The sequence below is a fragment of the Anomaloglossus baeobatrachus genome, chromosome 8 (genome assembly GCF_048569485.1).
Source record: "Anomaloglossus baeobatrachus isolate aAnoBae1 chromosome 8, aAnoBae1.hap1, whole genome shotgun sequence".
In the NCBI taxonomy this organism is placed as follows: domain Eukaryota; kingdom Metazoa; phylum Chordata; class Amphibia; order Anura; family Aromobatidae; genus Anomaloglossus; species Anomaloglossus baeobatrachus.
In genome coordinates this window covers 62,214,808-62,237,600 of record NC_134360.1, presented here as the reverse complement: position 1 = coordinate 62,237,600, position 22,793 = coordinate 62,214,808, and the positions used below count along the sequence as shown (strand labels likewise).

Genomic DNA, 22,793 nt, shown 5'->3' with positions numbered 1-22,793 from the left:
ATCCTCCCTATAACGCACGCAAACGCAGGTGAACGCATGTTAACGCAAGTCCATTGCAAATGCATTGAAATGAAAACGCATTTGCACTGGATCCGCTTTTGAGTTAAAAAAACGTTCAGCCTAAACCACATCAATAAGATTGACGGAATCAGCACTCCGTCCTGTAAAAAGTCTAAATCCCTTAGAGCTGTGGGCTCCGCTCTATGTCCATTGGTCCAATAGTCTTTAGTCCACACAAGTGGTATTATTAGAAAATAGGATAGCTTTCAATTAGCCCTAAAAAGGACTGTTGGTTTACAGATGCACCAGCAGGTACTGTCACTCTATAAAGCACTGTTCCTTCTCCAGCAGAATCACTCCCTACACTATCTCCGGGTACAGTGCAGCAAATATGGCGTCTCTGGATCCTATATAGCCCCGATGCGGCCCACCAATCACAGTAAGGCCCTGTGCGTACTGGAAAACAGAATTTTCTTAAGAAAATTCCGCAGGGTCTGAAAGATTACCGCACCCGCGGTAAAAAACCGTGGCAAACCGCATTCGAAAACTGCATGCGGTTTGCCGCGGTTTTACCACGGTATTGCCGCGTGCGGGTTAGTAAATGTGCTTTAATGCATTCCATGCAATAAAGCACATTGAAAAAAAAGGTCATTTCCTTCTGAGATAGATAGTAGATAAATAGACAGATAGAGGAATAGATAGAAGAATAGATAGACAGATAGAGGGATAGAGTCCCTGTGAGCACACGATGCATATCTCCCGAGCGGTAATGTGAGTTCACATTACCGGCCGTGGGAAATGCCCTGTGGTTACCTCTGCTGTCTCGCTGCGAGACTGCATTCAGCGCTGTGTGTCACTCGCTTCTGGATGCAAGCAGCGCAAGATGTGGATTACGCCGGAGCTGTGTCTTTGGGAGGGGTTAATAAACGGGTGAAAGAGGAGGCTTTTTTGTGTTTTATTTAAAATAAAGGATTTTTCGGTGTGTTTATTCACTTTACTTACGGGTTGATCATGTCAGCTGTCTCATAGACGCTGCCATGATCAAGCCTGGAGTTAATGGTGGCGATGCGCTGCCATTAACTCGCTATTACCTGGATAGCCACCGCACCACGGCATCTGGAAGAGCCAGGGACACTCCGGTACTGTCGAATAATGGATGTGACAGTCCCGGGGCAGCTGCGGCTGATATTCTCGGCTGCAGGAGGAGGGGGGACATTAAACCTGCCCCTCTCCCTCCCCAGCCTGAGAATACCGGGCCGCCGCTGTGTGCTTACCTCGGCTGGACGGTAAAAATACAGCGGAGCCCACGTGTTTTTTTTCTATATTTCCGTTTGATTTGTATGTGTAGTCTATATGTCTGTGATGTGTGTGTGTCTGCTCTGCTTCCACTTCATGTAATGACATCACTTCCCTGCGGGATTTGCCGATGACATGGCAGTCAATGGAGTGAAATCCTGCAGCGATGTGCGGAAAAGAAATAACATGCAATTGTTTTTGCTGCAGGAATCCCGCAGCAAAACATGCAGCTGTCAAATTCCGCATAGTGCGCACAGCATTTTTTTTTCCCATAGGTTTTGCTGGTGATTCACTGCAGAGATGTTATGAACATTTTCTGCAGCGAAACATGCAGCAAAACCGCGGGAAAAAAAAACGGTACGTGCGCACAGGGCCTAATGCCAGTAACCAAGATGGCTATGACATTACCGTGATTGGCAGGCAATCCCTGCATGTTTAGTAGACGAAAAATAACGTGGGGCGGGGACGTGAACTTAGCGCCAGCCAGGCCAGCATACTCTATCGAGTACCGAGCACATCAAGCGCGCTCGCCCATCACTACTCACCTGTTTGGATTTATATCTACCAGCCAAGTACACACTGGAAGCTCTGCGCTACTGCAGTGCACACCTCTGTATACCAGCAGGAGTGAAATAGAACTACAACTCCCATGATGCCACTCTCATTCTCCCTTTACAGCACGACCGCGTGAACACGTGGCACAGGCATAACAATGACAGAATGACACACCTATCACGTGTCTTACGCATTAACTACTTATGTGCCGGCACTGCTCACGTGCCGAGAAGTATTTGGCGTCACGTAAAGCAAAACCAGAGCTGTGGGCAGAAGTGACGTGTGAGCAGCTTCTGGCGGACGTCACGTGACTGTGAGCCTCTGCTGGCGGAAGTCACGTGACTGTGAGCCTTTTTTGGCGGAAGCGAAGTGTTCATGTGCTGCTCCTGGAGGAAGTAACTTGACTGTGTGCTTCTCCTGGCGGAAGTAACTTGACTGTGTGCCTCTCCTGGCGGAAGTAACGTGACTATGTGTCACTCTTGGCAGAAGTGACGTAACTGTTTCTTTTGGCGGAAATGCAGTGTTAGTGTACCTCTCCTGGCGGAAGTAACGTGACTATGTGTCACTCTTGGCAGAAGTGACGTAACTGTGTTTCTTTTGGCGGAAATGAAGTGTTAGTGTACCTCTCCTGGCGGAAGTAACGTGACTATGGGTCTCTCCTGGCGGAAGTAACGTGACTGTGTGTCTTTCCTGGCGGACGTGACGTACCTATGCTTCACTCCTGGCGGAAGTGTCCAAGTGCTCTTGACGTAGCTGAGTATGGAGGAGGAGAGTCTGGAAGCCCGGATCAGTAAGTGCGGGTGTGGGGGGCTGCGGGCACAGGAGGGGCCTCTGCACACTGTACTCGGCGCCCCCATACACAGAGGTGGACTCTGAAGAACTTCATCAACTCGATAATCCATGCCATGAATTGTGAAATCCAGGACAGTGACAAGGAAGAAGACGAGTCCATGTCACGATATTACAGTGCAGTGACAGGGAAGAAGACGAGTCCATGTCACAATATTACAGTGCAGTGACAGGGAAGGAGACGAGTCCATGTCACGATATTACAGTGCAGTGACAGGGAAGAAGACGAGTCCATGGCACGATATTACAGTGCAGTGACAGGGAAGGAGACGAGTCCATGTCACAATATTACAGTGCAGTGACAGGGAAGGAGACGAGTCTATATCATGATATTACAGTGCAGTGACAGGGAAGAAGACGAGTCCATGTCACAATATTACAGTGCAGTGACAGGGAAGAAGACGAGTCCATGTCACAATATTACAGTGCAGTGACAGGGAAGAAGACGAGTCCATGGCACGATATTACAGTGCAGTGACAGGGAAGAAGACGAGTCCATGTCACAATATTACAGTGCAGTGACAGGGAAGAAGACGAGTCCATGGCACGATATTACAGTGCAGTGACAGGGAAGAAGAAGAGTCCATGTCACAATATTACAGTGCAGTGACAGGGAAGGAGACGAGTCCATGTCACAATATTACAGTGCAGTGACAGGGAAGAAGAAGAGTCCATGTCACAATATTACAGTGCAGTGACAGGGAAGGAGACGAGTCCATGTCACGATATTACAGTGCAGTGACAGGGAAGAAGACGAGTCCATGGCACGATATTACAGTGCAGTGACAGGGAAGGAGACGAGTCCATGTCACAATATTACAGTGCAGTGACAGGGAAGGAGACGAGTCTATATCATGATATTACAGTGCAGTGACAGGGAAGAAGACGAGTCCATGGCACGATATTACAGTGCAGTGACAGGGAAGAAGACGAGTCCATGGCACGATATTACAGTGCAGTGACAGGGAAGGAGACGAGTCCATGTCACAATATTACAGTGCAGTGACAGGGAAGAAGACGAGTCCATGTCACAATATTACAGTGCAGTGACAGGGAAGGAGACGAGTCCATGGCACGATATTACAGTGCAGTGACAGGGAAGGAGACGAGTCCATGGCACGATATTACAGTGCAGTGACAGGGAAGGAGACGAGTCCATGGCACGATATTACAGTGCAGTGACAGGGAAGGAGACGAGTCCATGTCACAATATTACAGTGCAGTGACAGGGAAGGAGACGAGTCTATATCATATTACAGTGCAGTGACAGGGAAGGAGACAAGTCTATATCATGATATTACAGTGCAGTGACAGGGAAGGAGACGAGTCCATGGCACGATATTACAGTGCAGTGACAGGGAAGGAGACGAGTCCATGTCACAATATTACAGTGCAGTGACAGGGAAGGAGACGAGTCTATATCATGATATTACAGTGCAGTGACAGGGAAGGAGACAAGTCTATATCATGATATTACAGTGCAGTGACAGGGAAGGAGACGAGTCCATGGCACGATATTACAGTGCAGTGACAGGGAAGGAGACGAGTCCATGTCACAATATTACAGTGCAGTGACAGGGAAGGAGACGAGTCTATATCATGATATTACAGTGCAGTGACAGGGAAGGAGACAAGTCTATATCATGATATTACAGTGCAGTGACAGGGAAGAAGACGAGTCTATATCATGATATTACAGTGCAGTGACAGGGAAGGAGACAAGTCTATATCATGATATTACAGTGCAGTGACAGGGAAGAAGACGAGTCTATATCATGATATTACAGTGCAGTGACAGGGAAGAAGACGAGTCCATGTCACAATATTACAGTGCAATGACAGGGAAGAAGACGAGTCCATGTCACAATATTACAGTGCAGTGACAGGGAAGAAGACGAGTCCATGTCACAATATTACAGTGCAGTGACAGGGAAGAAGACGAGTTCATGTCACGATATTACAGTGCAGTGACAGGGAGGGAGACGAGTCCATGTCACGATATTACATTACAGTGCAGTGACAGGGAAGAAGACGAGTCCATGTCACGATATTACAGTGCAGTGACAGGGAAGAAGACGAGTCCATGTCACGATATTACAGTGCAGTGACAGGGAAGAAGACGAGTCCATGTCACGATATTAAAGTGCAGTGACGGAAGAAGACGAGTCCATGTCACGATATTACAGTGCAGTGACAGGGAAGAAGACGAGTCCATGTCACCATATTACAGTGCAGTGACAGGGAAGAAGACGAGTCCATGTCACCATATTACAGTGCAGTGACAGGGAAGAAGATGAGTCCATGTCATGATATTACAGTGCAGTGACAGGGAAGATGACAGGGCAATGTCACGATATTACAGTACAATGACAGGGAAGAAACAAGTTTGTTACAATATTACTCTACGGTGACAAGGAAGATATTGAGTCCATGTCACAATATTACTGTATAGTGACGAAAGATGATGGCAGGAAAGATGAATCCATGGCACGATATTACAGTACAATGACATGGAAGATGACAAGTCCATGCCACGATATTACATTATAATGGCATGGAAGATGACAAGTCCATGTCACAATACAGTGGCAGGAAGGCTATGTCACAATATTCCTATACAGTGACTGAAGATGATGATGGCAGGAAAGATGACCAGTGCATGTCACGATATTACAGTACAGTGACAGGAAAGATGAGTCTATGTCACGATATTGCAGAACATAAGGAAGATGACTAGTCCATGTCACAATCTTAAACCATAGTGACAGGGAAAATATTGAGTCCAAGTCATATTACAGTAAAGTGACAGGGAAGATGACAAGTCCATGTCACGATATTACAGTAACAGTGAAGATTAGTTTATACCATGCTATTACAATAATGTGACAGTGACAGGTCTGCCATAATATTACAGTACAGTTTCAGCAGATGATGGGTCTATATCATATTACAGAACAGTGGCTGTTGATAACTGGTCTGTGTCACGATATTACAGTATAGTGATGGAAGATAAGTCTTTATCATGATATTACATTACACGGATGGAAGATGACGTGTTTGTTACAATATTACAATGACAAGGATGTTGACAGGTCTATGTCACAATAATACAATCCAATGACTTGAGATGGCCGGTGTGTCACAATAGTACAGTGATGTCAGGTGATTGGTCTATAGCACATTATTACAATTCAGTGATAGGTCTGTCACAATTTTACAATACAGTCAAGGCAGATGACTAGTCTATATCATGATATTACAGTATAGTGACAGAAGATGACAGGTCAATGTCACAATATTACAGTTCAGTGACTGTTCTAGATCTCAGTATTACAGTACATTGACAGGAAATAACGTGTATCACAATATTACTGCATAGTGATGATTCCATATCCCAATATATACAGTACAGTGAGGGTAGGTGATGTGTCTGTCACAATAGTATAGTACACTGACAGGAGATGACGGGTCTATCACAATAATTCAGTACCTTGATGGTTCTATATCAAAATATTACACTACAGTGACAGGGAAGGTGTCTTCTCTATGTCACAATGTTACAGTACAGTGATGGCATGAGGGGTCTATATCATATTACAGTACATTGACTGAAGCTGATGGGTCTATGTCACGATATTACAGCGCATAGACAGGGATGATGACAGTCTGTCACAATATTGCAGTTTAGTGACGAGATGACGGGTCTATCGCAATAATACAGTACAGTGACGGGTAAAATAACGGATCTACAGTCGTGGCCAAAAGTATTGGCACCCCTGCAATTCTGTCAGAGAATACTGTTTCTTCTTGAAAATGATTGCAATCACAAATTCTTTGGTATTATTATCTTCATTTATTTTGCTTGCAATGAAAAAAAAACACAAAAGAGAATGAAACAAAAATCAAATCATCGATCATTTCACACAAAACTCCAAAAATGGGCCAGACAAAAGTATTGGCACCCTTAGCCCCTAATATTTGGTTGCACAACCTTTAGCCAAAATAACTGCGAACAACCGCTTCCGGTAACCATCAATGAGTTTCTTACAATGCTCTGCTGGAATTTTAGACCATTCTTCTTTGGCAAACTGCTCCAGGTCCCTGAGATTTGAAGGGTGCCTTCTCCAAACTGCCATTGTGAGATCTCTCCACAGGTGTCCTATGGGATTCAGGTCTGGACTCATTGCTGGCCACTTCAGTAGTTTCCAGTGCTTTCTATCAAACCATTTTCTAGTGCTTTTTGAAGTGTGTTTTGGGTCATTGTCCTGCTGGAAGACCCATGACCACTGAGGAAGACCCAGCTTTCTCACACTGGGCCCTACATTATGCTGCAAAATTTGTTGGTAGCCTTCAGACTTCATAATGCCATGCACACGGTCAAGCGGTCCAGAGGCAGCAAGCAACCCCAAAACATCAGGGAACCTCCGCCATGTTTGACTGTAGGGACAGTGTTCTTTTCTTTGAATGCCTCTTTTTTTTCCCTTTAAACTCTATGTTGATGGCTTTTCCCAAAAAGCTCTACTTTTGCCTCATCTGACCAGAGAACATTCTTCCAAAACATTTTAGGCTTTCTCAGGTAAGTTTTGGCAAACTCCAGCCTGGCTTTTTTATGTCTCGGGGTAAGAAGTGTGGTCTTCCTAAGTATCCTACCATACAGTCCTTTTTCATTCAGACGCCGACGGATAGTACGGGTTGACACTATTGTACCCTCGGACTGCAGGGCAGCTTGAACTTGTTTGGATGTTAGTCGAGGTTCTTTATCCACCATCCGCACAATCTTGCATTGAAATCTCTCGTCAATTTTTCTTTTCCTTCCACATCTAGGGAGGTTAGCCACAGTGCCATGGGCTTTACACTTCTTGATGACACTGCGCACCGTAGACTCAGGAACTTTCAGGTCTTTGGAGATGGACTTGTAGCCTTCAGATTGCTCATGCTTCCTCACAATTTGGATTCTCAAGTCCTCAGACAGTTCTTTGGTCTTCTTTCTTTTCTCCATGCTCAATGTGGTGCACACAAGGACACAGGACAGAGGTTGAGTCAACTTTAATCCATGTCACCTGGCTGCAAGTGTGATTTAGTTATTGCCAGCACCTGTTAGGGGCCACAGGTAAGTTACAGGGGCTGTTATTACACAAATTAGAGAAGCATCACATGATTTTTCAAACAGTGCCAATACTTTTGTCCACCCCCTTTTTATGTTTGGTGTGGAATTATATCCAATTTGGCTTTATGACAAAATTATTTTTTTTTAATTGAAGACAAATTAAAGATAATAATACCAAAGAATTTGTGATTGCAATCATTTTCAAGAAGAAACTGAGTATTATCTGACAGAATTGCAGGGGTGCCTATACTTTTGGCCAGCACTGTATGTCACAATATTACATTATAGTGATGGGGATGATAGGTATATCTCATTATTACAGTACAGTGATGGTTCTATATGACAAATATTACAGTACAGTTACTGGAGATGACTGGTCTTTCACAATATAATAGTAAAGTGACGGGAGATGACGGGTCTGTCTCAACATTGTATTACAATGACAGTTCTATGTCAGAATATTACAGTAGAATGATGTAACATGACGGCTCTATGTCACGATATTACTGTACAATGATGGAACATTATGGCTCTGTCACAATATTAGAGCCATCATGTTCCATCACTGTACTGTATGTCACAATATTACAGTACGGTGATGGAACATGATCTCTGTTACAATATTACAGTATAGTGACAGGGAAGATGATGGGTCTATGTCACGACATTACAGTACAGTGACAGGGAAGATAACCAGTTTATGTTAAAATATTACTCTTCAGTGACAAGGAAGATATTGCGTCCATGTCACAATATTACTGTATAGTGACGAAAGATGACGATGGCAGGAAAGATGAATCCATGTCACGATATTACAGTACAATGACATGGAAGATGACAAGTCCATGTCACGATGTTACAGTACAGTGGCAGGAAAGATGTCAAGGCTCTGTCACGATATTCCTATACAGTGACAGAAGATGATGATGACAGGAAAGATGACCAGTGCATGTCACGATAGTCCAGTACAATAATAGGGAAGATAAGTCCATGTCACGATATTACAGTACAGTGACAGGAAAGATGACGAGTCTAGGTCACGATATTATAGTACAATGACAGGGAAGATGATGGGTCTATGTCTCAATATTATACTACAGTGACAGGGAAGATGTGGGGTCTATGTCACGATATTGTAGTACAGTGACAGGGAAGATGTGGGGTTTATGTCACGATATTGTAGTACAGTGACAGGGAAGATGTGGGGTCTATGTCACGATATTGTAGTACAGTGGCAGGGAAGATGTGGGGTCTATGTCACGATATTACAGTACAGTGACAGGGAAGATGTGGGGTCTATGTCACTATATTGTAGTACAGTGACAGGGAAGATGTGGGGTCTATGTCATGATATTGTAGTACAGTGACAGGGAAGATGTGGGGTCTATGTCACGATATTGTAGTGCAGTGACAGGGAAGATGTGGGGTCTATGTCACGATATTGTAGTGCAGTGACAGGGAAGATGATGGCTCCATGTCACAATATTACTGTACAATGAAGAGTCTCTCACAATATTACAGTACTGAGGGTTAGTTCGGGCTCTCAGTAGGAGACACTACACCGTACACGTCAGTGGTGACCAGCAATGATATATAGGAAATATACATCCAGAGAATTCTTGCAAAACATATATTATGGGATGAGTTGCGACATTCAGACACACATTTTACTCCAAAGTGTGAAATACCATTCGGACCAGTAAGAAGTGAATATCGGGCGTGAATCGGCTGCTGTTGTGTATGTTGCGTGTTCCCCGCGCCGCCACATGTATTTTATCGCCTTTGCTGAATTTGATCGTATTGTCGTACTCCCTTAATATGTGTTTTCAAATATGTTCTTCATTAGAAAAAAAAAGAATGGCAGTCACTCTGTTAGTACAATGCACGTATACTATATTTCTGTGCACACACGGGGGCCAGAAGAAGCGCTAGTCAGTGCGAAACGGGCGATGTCTTTCCACAGTTGCCTGCTTACTCCCCCCCACCCTAACGCTGCGCAGAAATAAAATATATGTACATTTTACTTCCAGGGTGAATGCTGCCCTTTTTTTCTAATGAAGGACACGCATGGTGATTATACCTTAGCGTTTCGAGCACCTCCCTTATTGTCATATATTCTGGGAAATCCATTATATACATGACAAGCTGCTTTCCCCATTCAGCCGAGTGATCCCGGGTGCCGGCTTCTTGTTTCCTCCTTGTTCTTTCCTCACTTATATCTTACAATACCGCGGCCGTTTCTTCTGGGATTTGATTTGCTGTGTGTTTTCATCTTTCAGACCGGGCGACAAATCCACTGAACAAGGAGCAGGACTGGGAAGATGTTCAAGCCTTTTGTGATCAGCTCAACCGAGACCTGGAAGGGTTAATATCAATATATTATTTTTTATCAATTGTGTAATTTCTGGATTGATAAAATTTTTTCTTTCTGCTTGAGATTAAAATGTTCCCAATTTTGGAATGTTAGGGAGGTGGTCTACAGTACAGAGGACCTGTTAAGGGCTGTGGTTATATAGAACAGAGAGGACATGTCAGGCCGGTGGCGCGATTGAGCGAGGAGGGCCCCTCATGCAGTGGCGCGATAGAGCGAGGAGGGCCCCTCGTGCAGTGGCGCGATAGAGCGAGGAGGGCCCCTCGTGCAGTGGCGCTATAGAGCGAGGAGGGCCCCTCGTGCAGTGGCGCTATAGAGCGAGGAGGGCCCCTCGTGCAGTGGCGCTATAGAGCGAGGAGGGCCCCTCGTGCAGTGGCGCTATAGAGCGAGGAGGGCCCCTCGTGCAGTGGCGCTATAGAGCGAGGAGGGCCCCTCGTGCATTGGCGCTATAGAGCGAGGAGGGCCCCTCGTGCAGTGGCGCTATAGAGCGAGGAGGGCCCCTCGTGCAGTGGCGCTATAGAGCGAGGAGGGCCCCTCGTGCATTGGCGCTATAGAGCGAGGAGGGCCCCTCGTGCAGTGGCGCTGTACAGTAAAACGCATCTATCGGGACAGTGGTTTTATACATCAGAACGAACCTGTTAAGGCAAGGGTGGTGGTTTTAGGGTTTATATAGCAGAGAGGAGATGTCCGTGTGGTGGTGCTATACAGCAGAGAAAACCCGTTGGGCCAGTGGTGCCATACAGCAAAGATGACCCATCAGACTGGTGGCGCTATACTGCAGGTAGGACTCATCGGGCCGGGGGCGCTATACAGCAGAGAGAACCCGCCTAGCCGGTGGTACCATACAGCAAAGATGACCCAACGGGCTGGTGGCTCTATACAGCAGGCAGGACTCATCAGGCAGGTGGCGCTATATAGCAGGCAGGACTCATCAGGCAGGTGGCGCTATATAGCAGGCAGGACCTATCAGGCCGGTGGCGCCATATAGGAGACAGGAACCGTTGGGCCGGTGGCGCCATACATCAGAGAAAACCTATCTGGCTGGTGGTTCCATACAGCAGAGAGGCCCCCTCGGGCCGTTGACGCCATACAGCACAGAGGAGCCGGTAGTGCCATATAGTAGAGAAGGGACCGCTGTGATGGCGATGTGCAACTTAAAGGACCCAGCGGGGCGGTGGTGCCTGGCATAGTGGTGGTGCTGTATTGGGGGGCTATTACGCAGTTGTGACCATTGCTGGAGTTAGATAGCCGGGTCTCTTTCTTACAGTTTGATTTTTTTGTGCTGTGAATTAATTTGCACTTTTTCTTTTCTCATAGGCCGCAGCTCGCAACGCGACTTCTGGCTCACAAAATACAGTCGCCTCAAGAATGGGAAGCGATGCAAGCGCTGACGGTGAGGAGCAATGAATAACACTTCTGATGTTACAGCTTTTCTTATTATTCGGCCTGTCTGAGACCTGGAAGGTGCAAATGTCTTCGTGTTATAGACTTCTTTGTCTTCTCTAATCTACACATCCTGTTAGGACACCTGCAGGTAACAGACTTCAGGTAGATCCCAGTGCAGGCGTACACCGAGGAGAGAGCTCGGGGGTCACAGATATGGAAGGTACCAGCATATGCCTGGTAGATGGTTTTGTCCCCGGACAATCTTCAGACTGTATAGCAGTATTTCCCAAACTCCAGTCCTCCTGATCCCCAACAGATCATGTTTTCACAATTTACCCAATATTGTGCAGGTGATGGAATTATTATCAAGGCATCAAAAATTGGCAAGGTTCTCTCACCTGTGCAATCATAGGGAAATCCTAAAAACACTATCTGTTGGGAATCAAGAGGACTGTAGTTTGGGAAACATGCCCAGTAGATGGTTGTCTCCCCAAACCATTGTCAGTCGGTGTTACATGGGGAAGGTAGTAACACATGGCTGACTTTGAATATTTTAACTATATACTGCGATACTGTAGCATTATGTTCATACTGAGGCCATTGACAGACAAAACCTAGGGCAACACAATGAGCAAATACCCCGCAGTAAGTAAATGAATCGTAATAGCACATATAAATAAGATAGGTTACTTATTTGACACTGTTTTGATAAAAAATAAAGCATACGTCATCTCACCACAAGAAAATGTACCTGATCAGTATGGACCTATCACCTTCTTCCACATGCTCGCTGTGTCCTCTACATGGCGTATGGAGGAAGATGCTCAGGTCAGACAAGACCAAAGTAGAAGTTTTGGGGTAAATTAAAAAAAACGCTATGTCTGGTGGAAAACGCCATCCCCACTGTCATACATGGCGGTGGCAGCATCTTGCTGTGGGGAGGCTTTTCTTCAGCAGAGGCTGGTCAGAGTTCATGTCAAGATGGCTGGAGCTAAATGCAGGGCAATCCTGGTGGAAAAACTGTTATAGGCTGCAAAAAAAAACTGAGACTGGGGTGTAAGCTGTGAACGAAATACCCTCCTTCTAAGCCTCTTGAACTCCAAATTTAATAAGATTTGGTTTACGAGCGCTCGGGAAATCAATACAGCACGCACTGCTTAATATGGTGTAGTCAAAGAATTCTCCTTTATTGGTACATGTGATCAGTTTATATAGGGTCACAGACAAAGGACAAGTCCCCTCTGAACTATGAACCAATAAGAGCAGTAGGGGCATGAACAGAATTGGGAAACTTCCCCGGCTATTAGTGTTAGCTGATCATCATGACCTCATCGTGAAGTTCACTTTCTTTGGCGCTCCATTGGGAGACCCAGACAATTGGGTGTATAGCTACTGCCTCCGGAGGCCACACAAAGCATTACACTTAAAAGTGTAAGGCCCCTCCCCTTCTGCCTATACACCCCCCGTGGGATCACGGGTTCCTCAGTTTTCAAGCTTTGTGCGAAGGAGGTCAGACATCCACGCATAGCTCCACTGTTTAGTCAGCAGCAGCTGCTGACTATGTCGGATGGAAGAAAAGAGGACCCATACTAGGGTCCCCAGCATGCTCCCTTCTCACCCCACTTTTGTCGGCGGTGTTTGTTAAGGTTGAGGTACCCATTGCGGGTACAGAGGCTGGAGCCCACATGCTGCATCCTTCCCCATCCCCCTTAGGGCTCTGGGTGAAGTGGGATTTACCGGTCTCCAGGCACAGAGACCGTGCTCCGTCCACAGCCCCTGGGGAATCTGCTGGATATGGAGCGGAGTATCGTCAGGGACAGGGCCCTGCTACGCCAAGGTACTCTGTGTCCCCGTACAGACCGCGCACACACTGCAGCATTGCTGGGTGTGTTAGTGCGCCGGGGACAATAGCGCTGCGCGCTTGTGCCACACTTCCACAGCTTGCTGAGGGAGTTAGTGTGTTGGGAACTGCCGCGCCGGCCCCTGCTGACAGTTTTTACTGCGACGCGGCTGGGACTTGTGGTGCGCCGAGGACTTCCGCGCTGGCCGTCCATATTTGTCGGCCGCGCTTTTTACTAGAGTCCCCGGCTTTTGCGGCCTAGTTCCGTTTCGTTCCCGCCCCCAGGCCTGCCAGTCAGGGGAAGGGCGGGACGCTGTACAGAACGTCAGCGCCGAGGGCTGGAATCTGCTTTACATACTCCAGCCCTCACATTGAGCACAGTGGGAAGCCAGTTTCCCGCACTTTTTCTGAGGCACGCCCACGGTCCGCCCCTCTTCACAGAACGCCGGCAGCCATTCCTGTGTGCAGGCTGAGCTGGAAAGGGGAGACAAGTTCTGGGAGACCCAGGCACGGGATTCTGGCGACTACACACCCGCTTTTAGCGGGCGGTAAGCGGCACCTCCGGTGCTGACCCCACTAGTGACGAAGTGTTCAATTGTATTTTCTTCGGCGCTCCATTGGGAGACCCAGACGATTGGGTGTATAGCTACTGCCTCCGGAGGCCACACAAAGCATTACACTAAAAAGTGTAAGGCCCCTCCCCTTCTGGCTATACACCCCCAGTGGGATCACTGGCTCACCAGTTTTCTGCTTTGTGCGAAGGAGGTCAGACATCCACGCATAGCTCCACTGTTTAGTCAGCAGTAGCTGCTGACTATATCGGATGGAAGAAAAGAGGGCCCATATAGGGCCCCCAGCATGCTCCCTTCTCACCCCGCTTGTGGTTTGTAAGGTTGAGGTACCTATTGCTGGTACGGCGGCTGGAGCCCACATGCTGTTTTCCTTCCACATCCCCCTGAGGGGCTCTGAGGAAGTGGGATCTTACCGGCCCCAAAGCCCTGAGGCCGGGCTCCATCCACAGACCCATTGAACCTGCTGGATACGGAGCTGGGTACCGTTCAGGGACATGGCCCTGCACCATTCAGGTACTCTGTGTCCCCGTACACACAGGCACAGCACACTCCAGACTTGCTGGGTGTGCTAGTGCGCCGGGGACAGTAAAGGGTTACAGTCACTACAGCCTAGCTGAGTGACTTTATGTATGGGGAACTACCGCGCCGGACGCTCCGGGAGCGGCGGCGCGGCTGGGACTTGTAGTGCGCCGGGGACTTAGCGCCGACCGCGCTTTTACGGCGGCGGCGCTTATAAATCCAGTCCCCGGCTTTTGCGGCCTAGCTCCGCTTCGTTCCCGCCCCCACCCTGTCAATCAGGGTAGGGGAGAGACGCTGTACAATCAGCAGCGCCGAGGGCTGGAGCCTTATTTACATGCTCCAGCCCTCTCACTGGACACTGTGGGACGCCGGTTTCCCGCTCTGACTTGGGGGCACGCCCACGGCCCGCCCCTACTCACACGAGCGGGAGAAGGACGCCGGCAGCCATTCCTGCAGTCCGAGCTGAGAGATCGGACTCTGGGCGACCAGGCACAGGACTAGGGCGACCACACACCCGCTTATAGGCGGGCGGTAAGCGGCACCTGAAGTGCTGACCCCACTAAATACCGCAGTTGTCCATTTGTATTTTTATGCTTACACTGCATAGGTCGCTATTTTTGGCTATATGCCCTCTTAGATGGCGACACATCAGCAGCAGGAAAGCAGGGGTGCTAAGGCACAGGCTTTCTATGCTGCTTGTATTGCATGTACTGAAGTGTTCATGTGTATTTATGCTTGTATGCTATACACTGCACTGTACGGTCGCTAGTCTGGGCTATTTTCGCCTAGAATGACTAGACTACAGCAGCAGAAAAGCAGGGGTGCTGAGGCACAGGTTTTTTCTATGCTGCTTGTATTGCAGGGGTTGCAGTGTTCATTTGTACTTATGCTTGTATGCTATACATTGCACTGTATGGTCGATATTCTGGGCTATATTCCCCTAGATGGCTAGTCTACAGCAGCAGAAAAGCAGGGGTGCCAAGGCACAGGCTTTCTATGCTGCTTGTATTGCATGTACTGAAGTGTTCATGTGTATTTATGCTTGTATGCTATACACTGCACTGTACGGTCGCTAGTCTGGGCTATTTTCGCCTAGAATGACTAGACTACAGCAGCAGAAAAGCAGGGGTGCTGAGGCACAGGTTTTTTCTATGCTGCTTGTATTGCAGGGGTTGCAGTGTTCATTTGTACTTTATGCTTGTATGCTATACATTGCATTGTACGGTCGCCATTCTTGGCTATGTCCTAGATGGCTAGTCGGCAGCAGCATATAAGCAACTCAGGCTTTCGATGCTGTTTTTACTGCATGTGATACTGTTCCACGGCACTGAACCCCATTGTGTGCAATGCTCCCCTGGAGCACTTGGTCAGCCGGGGTCTCTACTAGACGTGGCCAAAGGAACCACCTGTCAACCCTGTCCAAGGACAGGGATGGAGTTGCAATGGGATAGAGACTTGCAGTCCGGACAGGCCATGGGCAATCTGGATCATTGCTCCCTGGCCACCCTCATTGGGAATAAAATCGGTGCTCCGGGGGGGGTCCCAGGAGGCTCTCTGTATGATAAGGCAGACGTAGCTGATCAGGACTTTGATCCTGACAACGCTCTCAATCCGGATACACCGGATGGTGACGCCATAAGGAATGATCCTATAGCGTCCATCAATGGAATGTTGGATCTTTCTCCCTCAGCTCCCCCAGCGGAGGAGTCAGCTTCACAGCAGGAGAAGTCCCACTTCAGTAGCTCAAACGTAGATTGAGTATTTTTCTGGCCACACTGACTTCAGAGAAGCAGTCCAGGAACACCACGCTTACCAGATAAGCGTTTTCTCCAAACGTATTAAGGATACACGTTATCCTTTTCCCCCTGACGTGGTCAAGCGTGGGACCCAGGGTCCAAAGGTGGATTCTCCAATCTCCAGGCTTGCGGCTAGAGCTATAGTTGCAGTGGAGATGGGACTTCACTTAAAGATGCCAGACAGATGGACTCTGGTTGAAATCTGTCTATGAGGCTATCGGCGTGTCGGTTGCTCCGGCATTTACAGCCGTATGGGCACCCTAAGCTTTTCAGCTGTTCTTGCACAGCTGGTCTTGAGCATATGTACATTTGTGCCGCAGGGGCGTCCGTAACCTCGCAATGTCTGCATTGCGACTTACCCTATTAATGCTGTCCTGGAAGGACAGTCGAGGTTTCGGTCCTTCCCAAGCTCGGGCAGGTCCCAATTGTCCTCGTCCAAAAGAGCTGAAAAGCCTCAGAGGGGCTCAGTTTCCGGGGGCTCAATCACGCCCAAGGAAGGCAGCCGGAGGAACCGCTACCAAGGCGGTCTCCTCATGACTCTCAGCTCTCTCATCTCTCCGCATCCGCGGTTGATGGCAGACTCGCTCGCCTTTGCGACATTTAGCTGCCACAGGTCACAGACCGGTGGGTGAGGGACATTGTGCCCACGTGCACAGGACAGGGTTCTGTTCTCGTCCTCCGACTCGATTCTTCAGAACGTCCCCACCTCCCCACCGAGCCGATGCTCTTCTGCAGGCAGAAGGAGTGGTAATCCCTGTTCCTCTTCAGGAACAAGACACGGTTTTCCTCCAATCTGGTTGTGGTGCCAAAAAAGGATGGCTCTTTCCGTTCCGTTCTGGACCTAAAACTGCTCAACAAGCACGTGGAGGCCAGGCGGTTCCGGATGAAACCCTCCGCTCCGTCATTGCCTCAATGTCTCAAGGATATTTCCTAGCATCAATAGACATCAAAGATGCTTATCTCCACGTGCCGATTGCTACAGAGCACCAATGTTTTCTACGTTTCATGATGGGAGACGACCATCTTCAGTTCGTAGCTCTGCCATTCGGTCTGGCGACAGCCCCACGGGTGTTCACCAAGGTCATGGCGGCAGTGGTAGCAGTCTTGCACTCACAGGGACACTCTGTGATCCCTTACTTGGACGATCTACTTGTCAAGGCACCCTCTCAAGAGGCATGCCAACTCAGCCTGAATGTTGCGCTGGAGACTCTCCAGACGTTCGGGTGGATCATCGACTTCTCAAAGTCAAACCTGTCACCGACCCAATCACTAACGTATCTTGGCAGTCTCCCTGGCCTTTTGCATTGCCTACCTTTCTTTCTTTCCTGCAATCTGGGTTAGAAAAAGGTTTGTCGCTCGGCTCCCTTAAAGGGCAAGTCTCGGCGCTATCCGTCTTTTTTCAAAAGCGTCTAGCACGACTTCCTAAGGTGCGCACGTTCCGGCAGGGGGTTTGTCATATTGTACCCCCGTACAAGCGGCCGTTAGATCCATGGGATCTGAACAGGGTACTAGTTGCCCTCCAGAAGCCGCCCTTCGAGCCTCTGAGGGAGGTTTCACTTTCTAGACTATCACAGAAAGTGGCTTTTCTGGTAGCGATCACATCTCTTCGGAGAGTGTCTGAGCTAGCAGCGCTGTCATCCAAGGCTCCTTTCCTGGTCTTCCACCAGGACAAGGTAGTGCTGCGCCCCATTCAGGAGTTTCTCCCGAAGGTGGTATCCTCTTTTCATCTTAATCAGGATATCTCTTTGCCTTCTTTTTGTCCTCATGCAGTTCATCGGTATGAGAAGAATTTACATTTGTTAGATCTGGTGAGAGCACTCAGAATCTACATTTCCCGCACGGCGCCCCTGCGCCGCTCCGATGCACTCTTTGTCCTTGTCGCTGGTAAGCGCAAAGGGTCGCAGGCTTCCAAAGCCACCCTGGCTCGATGGATCAAAGAACCAATTCTTGAAGCCTACCGTTCTGCTGGGCTTCCGGTTCCATCAGGGCTGAAGGCCCATTCTACCAGAGCCGTGGGTGCGTCCTGGGCATTGCGACACCACGCTACGGCTCAACAGGTGTGCCAGGCAGCTACCTGGTCGAGTCTGCACACTTTCACCAAACATTATCAGGTGCATACCTATGCTTCGGCGGACGCCAGCCTAGGTAGAAGAGTCTTGCAGGCGGCAGTTGCCTCCCCGTAGGGGAGGGCTGTCTTCGCAGCTCTAACATAAGGTATTTCTTTACCCACCCAGGGACAGCTTTTGGACGTCCCAATCGTCTGGGTCTCCCAATGGAGCGCCGAAGAAGAAGGGAATTTTGTTACTTACCGTAAATTCCTTTTCTTCTAGCTCCTATTGGGAGACCCAGCACCCGCCCTGTTGTCCTTCGGGATTTTTGGGTTTTTTCGGGTACACATGTTGTTCATGTTGAACGGTTTTTCAGTTCTCCGATGTTACTCGGAGTGAATTTGTTTAACCAAGTTATTGGCTTTCCTCCTTCTTGCTTTTGCACTAAAACTGGTGAGCCAGTGATCCCACTGGGGGTGTATAGCCAGAAGGGGAGGGGCCTTACACTTTTTAGTGTAATGCTTTGTGTGGCCTCCGGAGGCAGTAGCTATACACCCAATCGTCTGGGTCTCCCAATAGGAGCTAGAAGAAAAGGAATTTACGGTAAGTAACAAAATTCCCTTCTTTATGCTTGCATGCTATACATTGCACTAAACGGTCGCTGGTGATTCTTGGCTATATACCCTCCTGGATTGCTCTGTGGAGAATACAGCATGTCGTCCGCAAAAAACAGGGGTGCCAAGGCACAGGCTTTCTATGCTGCTTGCACCGCTTGTGAGGCTGTTCTACCGGCAGGTTCCACTGACCCCCATTGTGTGCAGTGTTCGGCCCCTGTGCCCCCTGCTCGGCCGGGGCCTCTGCTGGAGGTGTCCCAGAGAGATCCACCTGTGAATACTGTCCAGGTGACGGGGACAGAGTTTGCAATTTTTGCGGATAGATTATCTGTGACTATGTCTCAGATTCTAGAAACTTTGCAGTCTAGACCAGAAACTCAGACCATGGGCACTGTTGATTCATTGCTCCCTGGCCCCCCTCAGTTGGAACAGCTCCGGGCTCCGGGGGTGTCCCATGCATCCCAGGGTGATGGCTCTGACACGGACGACAGTCCCAGACAGCCTAAGCGAGCTCGCTATGAGAGGCCCTCTACATCATCTCACTGGTCAGGGTCTCAGCAGGAGGATTCTCTGTGTGATGAGCCGGAGGTAGCTGATCAGGATTCTGATCCTGAGACCGCTCTCAATCTGGATACTCCTGATGGTGACGCCATAGTGAACGATCTTATCGCGTCCATCAATAAAATGTTGGATATTTCTCCCCCAGCTCCTCCAGTGGAGGAGTCAGCTTCACAGCAGGAGAAATTCCATTTCAGGTATCCCAAGCGTAAATTAAGTACTTTCTTCGGCGCTCCATTGGGAGACCCAGACGATTGGGTGTATAGCACTGCCTCCGGAGGCCACACAAAGCATTACACTAAAAAGTGTAAGGCCCCTCCCCTTCTGGCTATACACCCCCAGTGGGATCACTGGCTCACCAGTTTTCTGCTTTGTGCGAAGGAGGTCAGACATCCACGCATAGCTCCACTGTTTTTAGTCAGCAGCAGCTGCTGACTATGTCGGATGGAAGAAAAGAGGGCCCATACTAGGGCCCCCAGCATGCTCCCTTCTCACCCCACTTTATGTCGGCGGTGTTTGTTAAGGTTGAGGTACCCATTGTGGGTACGGAGGCTGGAGCCCACATGCTGTTTTTCCTTCCCCATCCCCCTGAGGGGCTCTGAGGAAGTGGGATCTTACCGGCCCCCAAGCCCTGAGGCCGGGCTCCATCCACAGACCCATGGAACCTGCTGGATACGGAGCTGGGTACCGTTCAGGGACAAGGCCCTGCGACATTCAGGTACTCTGTGTCCCAAACAGGCCGCGCACATTCCAGACTTGCTGGGTGTGCTAGTGCGCCGGGGACAGTAGCGCTGCGCGCTGGGGTTACAGTCACTACAGTTTTTCTGAGTGACTTTATGTGTTGGGGACTGCCGCGCCGACCGCCCCTGGAGCGGCGGCGCGGCTGCGACTTGTAGTGCGCCGGGGACTTGGCGCCGACCGTGCTTTTACGACGGCGTCGCTTATAAATTTAGTCCCCGGCTTCTGCGGCCTAGCTCCGCTTCGTTCCCGCCTCCACCCTGTCAATCAGGGCAAGGGAGAGACGCTGTACGATTAATCAGCGCCGAGGGCTGGAGTCTTATTTACATGCTCCAGCCCTCTCACTGAGCACAGGGGGACGCAGGTTTCCCGCTCTTTGTCTGCACACGCCCAGGGCCCGCCCCTCTCCATAGGACGCCGGCAGCCATTCCTACATGCAGTCTGGCTGGAGAACGGACACAGGCTCTGGGAGACCCAGACAAGGGATTTCTGGCGACCACACACCCGCGTTAAGCGGGCGGTAAGCAGCACTTTTAGTGCTGGCCCCACTAGTGCCACAGTGTTATTTTGGTGTACCTTTTTTCTCTATACCATATATATATGTATATATATATATTGCACTGTAAGGTCGCTTCTTGGCTGTATACCCTATCTTGCTCTGAGGAGACGACAACATGTCATCCGCAAAACGCAAGGGTGCCAAGACACAGGCTGTAAGCGCTGCTTGTGCCGCTTGTGGGGCTGATCTACCGGCAGGTTACAATGACCCCCATTGTGTGCAATGTTCGGTCCCTGTGCAACTTCGTCAGCCGGAGTCTATGGTGGTAGTGGCCCAGGCAGAGTCGCCGGTGAACCCTGTCCCGGTGACGGGGACAGAGTTTGCAGTTTTTGCTGACAAGATGTCTGTCACTATGACAAAGATACTAGAGACCTTGCAGGCCAGGCCAGTTACTCAGACCATGGACACTGCTGCGGCAACGTTCCCCGGTCCCCCTCAGTTGGAGTTAATCCGTGATTCAAGGGGGTCCCAGGCATCTCAGCCTGACGGCTCTGATTCAGATGACAGTCCCAGGCAGCCTAAGCGTGCTCGCTGGGAGAGACCCTCCACGTCATCACGCGGATCAGGGTCTCAGCGAGAAGAGTCTCTACATGATGAGACAGAGGAGGGTGATCAGGAGTCTAATCCTGAAACCGCTCTCAATCTGGATACTCCTGATGGTGACGCCATGGTAAATGACCTTATAGCGGCCATCAATAGTCTATTGGAAATTTCTCCCCCTGCCCCTTCTGCAGAGGAGGCAGCTGCACAGCAGGAGAAGTTCCATTTCAGGTATCCCAAGCGTAAACTGAGTACTTTTCTGGACCACGCTGACTTCAGAGAATCAGTCCAGAAACACCATGCTTACCCAGACAAGCGTTTCTCCAAACGTCTTAAGGATACACGTTATCCCTTTCCCCCTGACGTGGTCAAACGCTGGACCCAGTGTCCAAAGGTGGACCCCCCAATCTCCAGGCTTGCGGCTAGATCCATAGTTGCAGTGGAGGATGGGGCTTCACTTAAAGATGCCAATGACAGACAGATGGACCTTTGGTTAAAGTCTGTCTATGAAGCTATCGGCGCGTCGTTTGCTCCAGCATTCGCGGCCGTGTGGGCACTCCAAGCTATTTCAGCTGGTCTGGCACAGGTGGACTCTATCATACGTCCAGCAGTGCCGCGAGTAGCGTCCCTAACCTCGCAAATGTCTGCGTTTGCGACTTACGCTATCAACGCTGTCCTGGACTCTACAAGCCGTACCTCAATGGCGTCTGCCAACTCTGTGGTTTTGCGCAGAGCCTTGTGGTTAAAGGAATGGAAAGCGGATTCTGCTTCCAAAAAATGTTTAACCAGCTTGCCACTATCTGTAGATAGACTGTTTGGTGAACAATTGGCTGAAATCATTAAACAATCCAAGGGTAAAGACTCCTCCTTACCCCAGCCCAGATCAAGCAAACCTCAACAGAGGAAGTGGCAGTCGAGGTTTCGGTCCTTTCGAGGCTCCGGCAAGACCCAATTCTCCTCGTCCAAAGGGACTCAGAAGGAGCAAAGGAGCTCAGATTCCTGGCGGGCTCACTCACGCCCCAAGAAAGCAACCGGAGGAACCGCTTCCAAGGCGGCTGCCTCATGACTTTCGGCCTCATCCCTCCGCATCCTCGGTCGGTGGCAGGCTCTCCCGCTTTTGCGACATTTGGCTGCCACAGGTCAAAGACCGGTGGGTAACAGACATTTTGTCTCACGGGTACAGGATAGAGTTCAGTTCTCGTCCTCCGCCTCGGTTCTTCAGAACCTCCCCACATCCCGACCGAGCAGATGCCCTTCTGCAGGCGGTGTGCTCACTAAAAGCAGAAGGAGTGGTGATCCCTGTTCCTCAGCAGGAACAAGGGCAAGGTTTTTACTCCAATCTCTTTGTGGTTCCAAAAAAGGACGGCTCGTTTCGTCCTGTTCTGGACCTAAAGCTGCTCAACAAGCATGTGAACGCCAGGCGGTTCCGGATGGAATCCCTCCGC

The 22,793-nt window shown here is 49.3% G+C and overlaps 1 protein-coding gene across 1 annotated transcript in view; it reads left to right on the top strand.

Moving 5' to 3' along the window:
• The first annotated feature begins 2,530 nt into the window (after window positions 1-2,530).
• Window positions 2,531-22,793, top strand: part of GGA1 (golgi associated, gamma adaptin ear containing, ARF binding protein 1) — a 111,399-nt gene continuing 91,136 nt past the window's right edge. Inside the window, exons 1-3 of the mRNA XM_075321726.1 lie at window positions 2,531-2,641; window positions 10,087-10,171; window positions 11,496-11,571. Of these exons, the coding sequence (XP_075177841.1) occupies window positions 2,611-2,641; window positions 10,087-10,171; window positions 11,496-11,571 (192 nt within the window). The 5' untranslated portion in view covers window positions 2,531-2,610. The remainder of the gene's footprint in view (window positions 2,642-10,086; window positions 10,172-11,495; window positions 11,572-22,793) is intronic.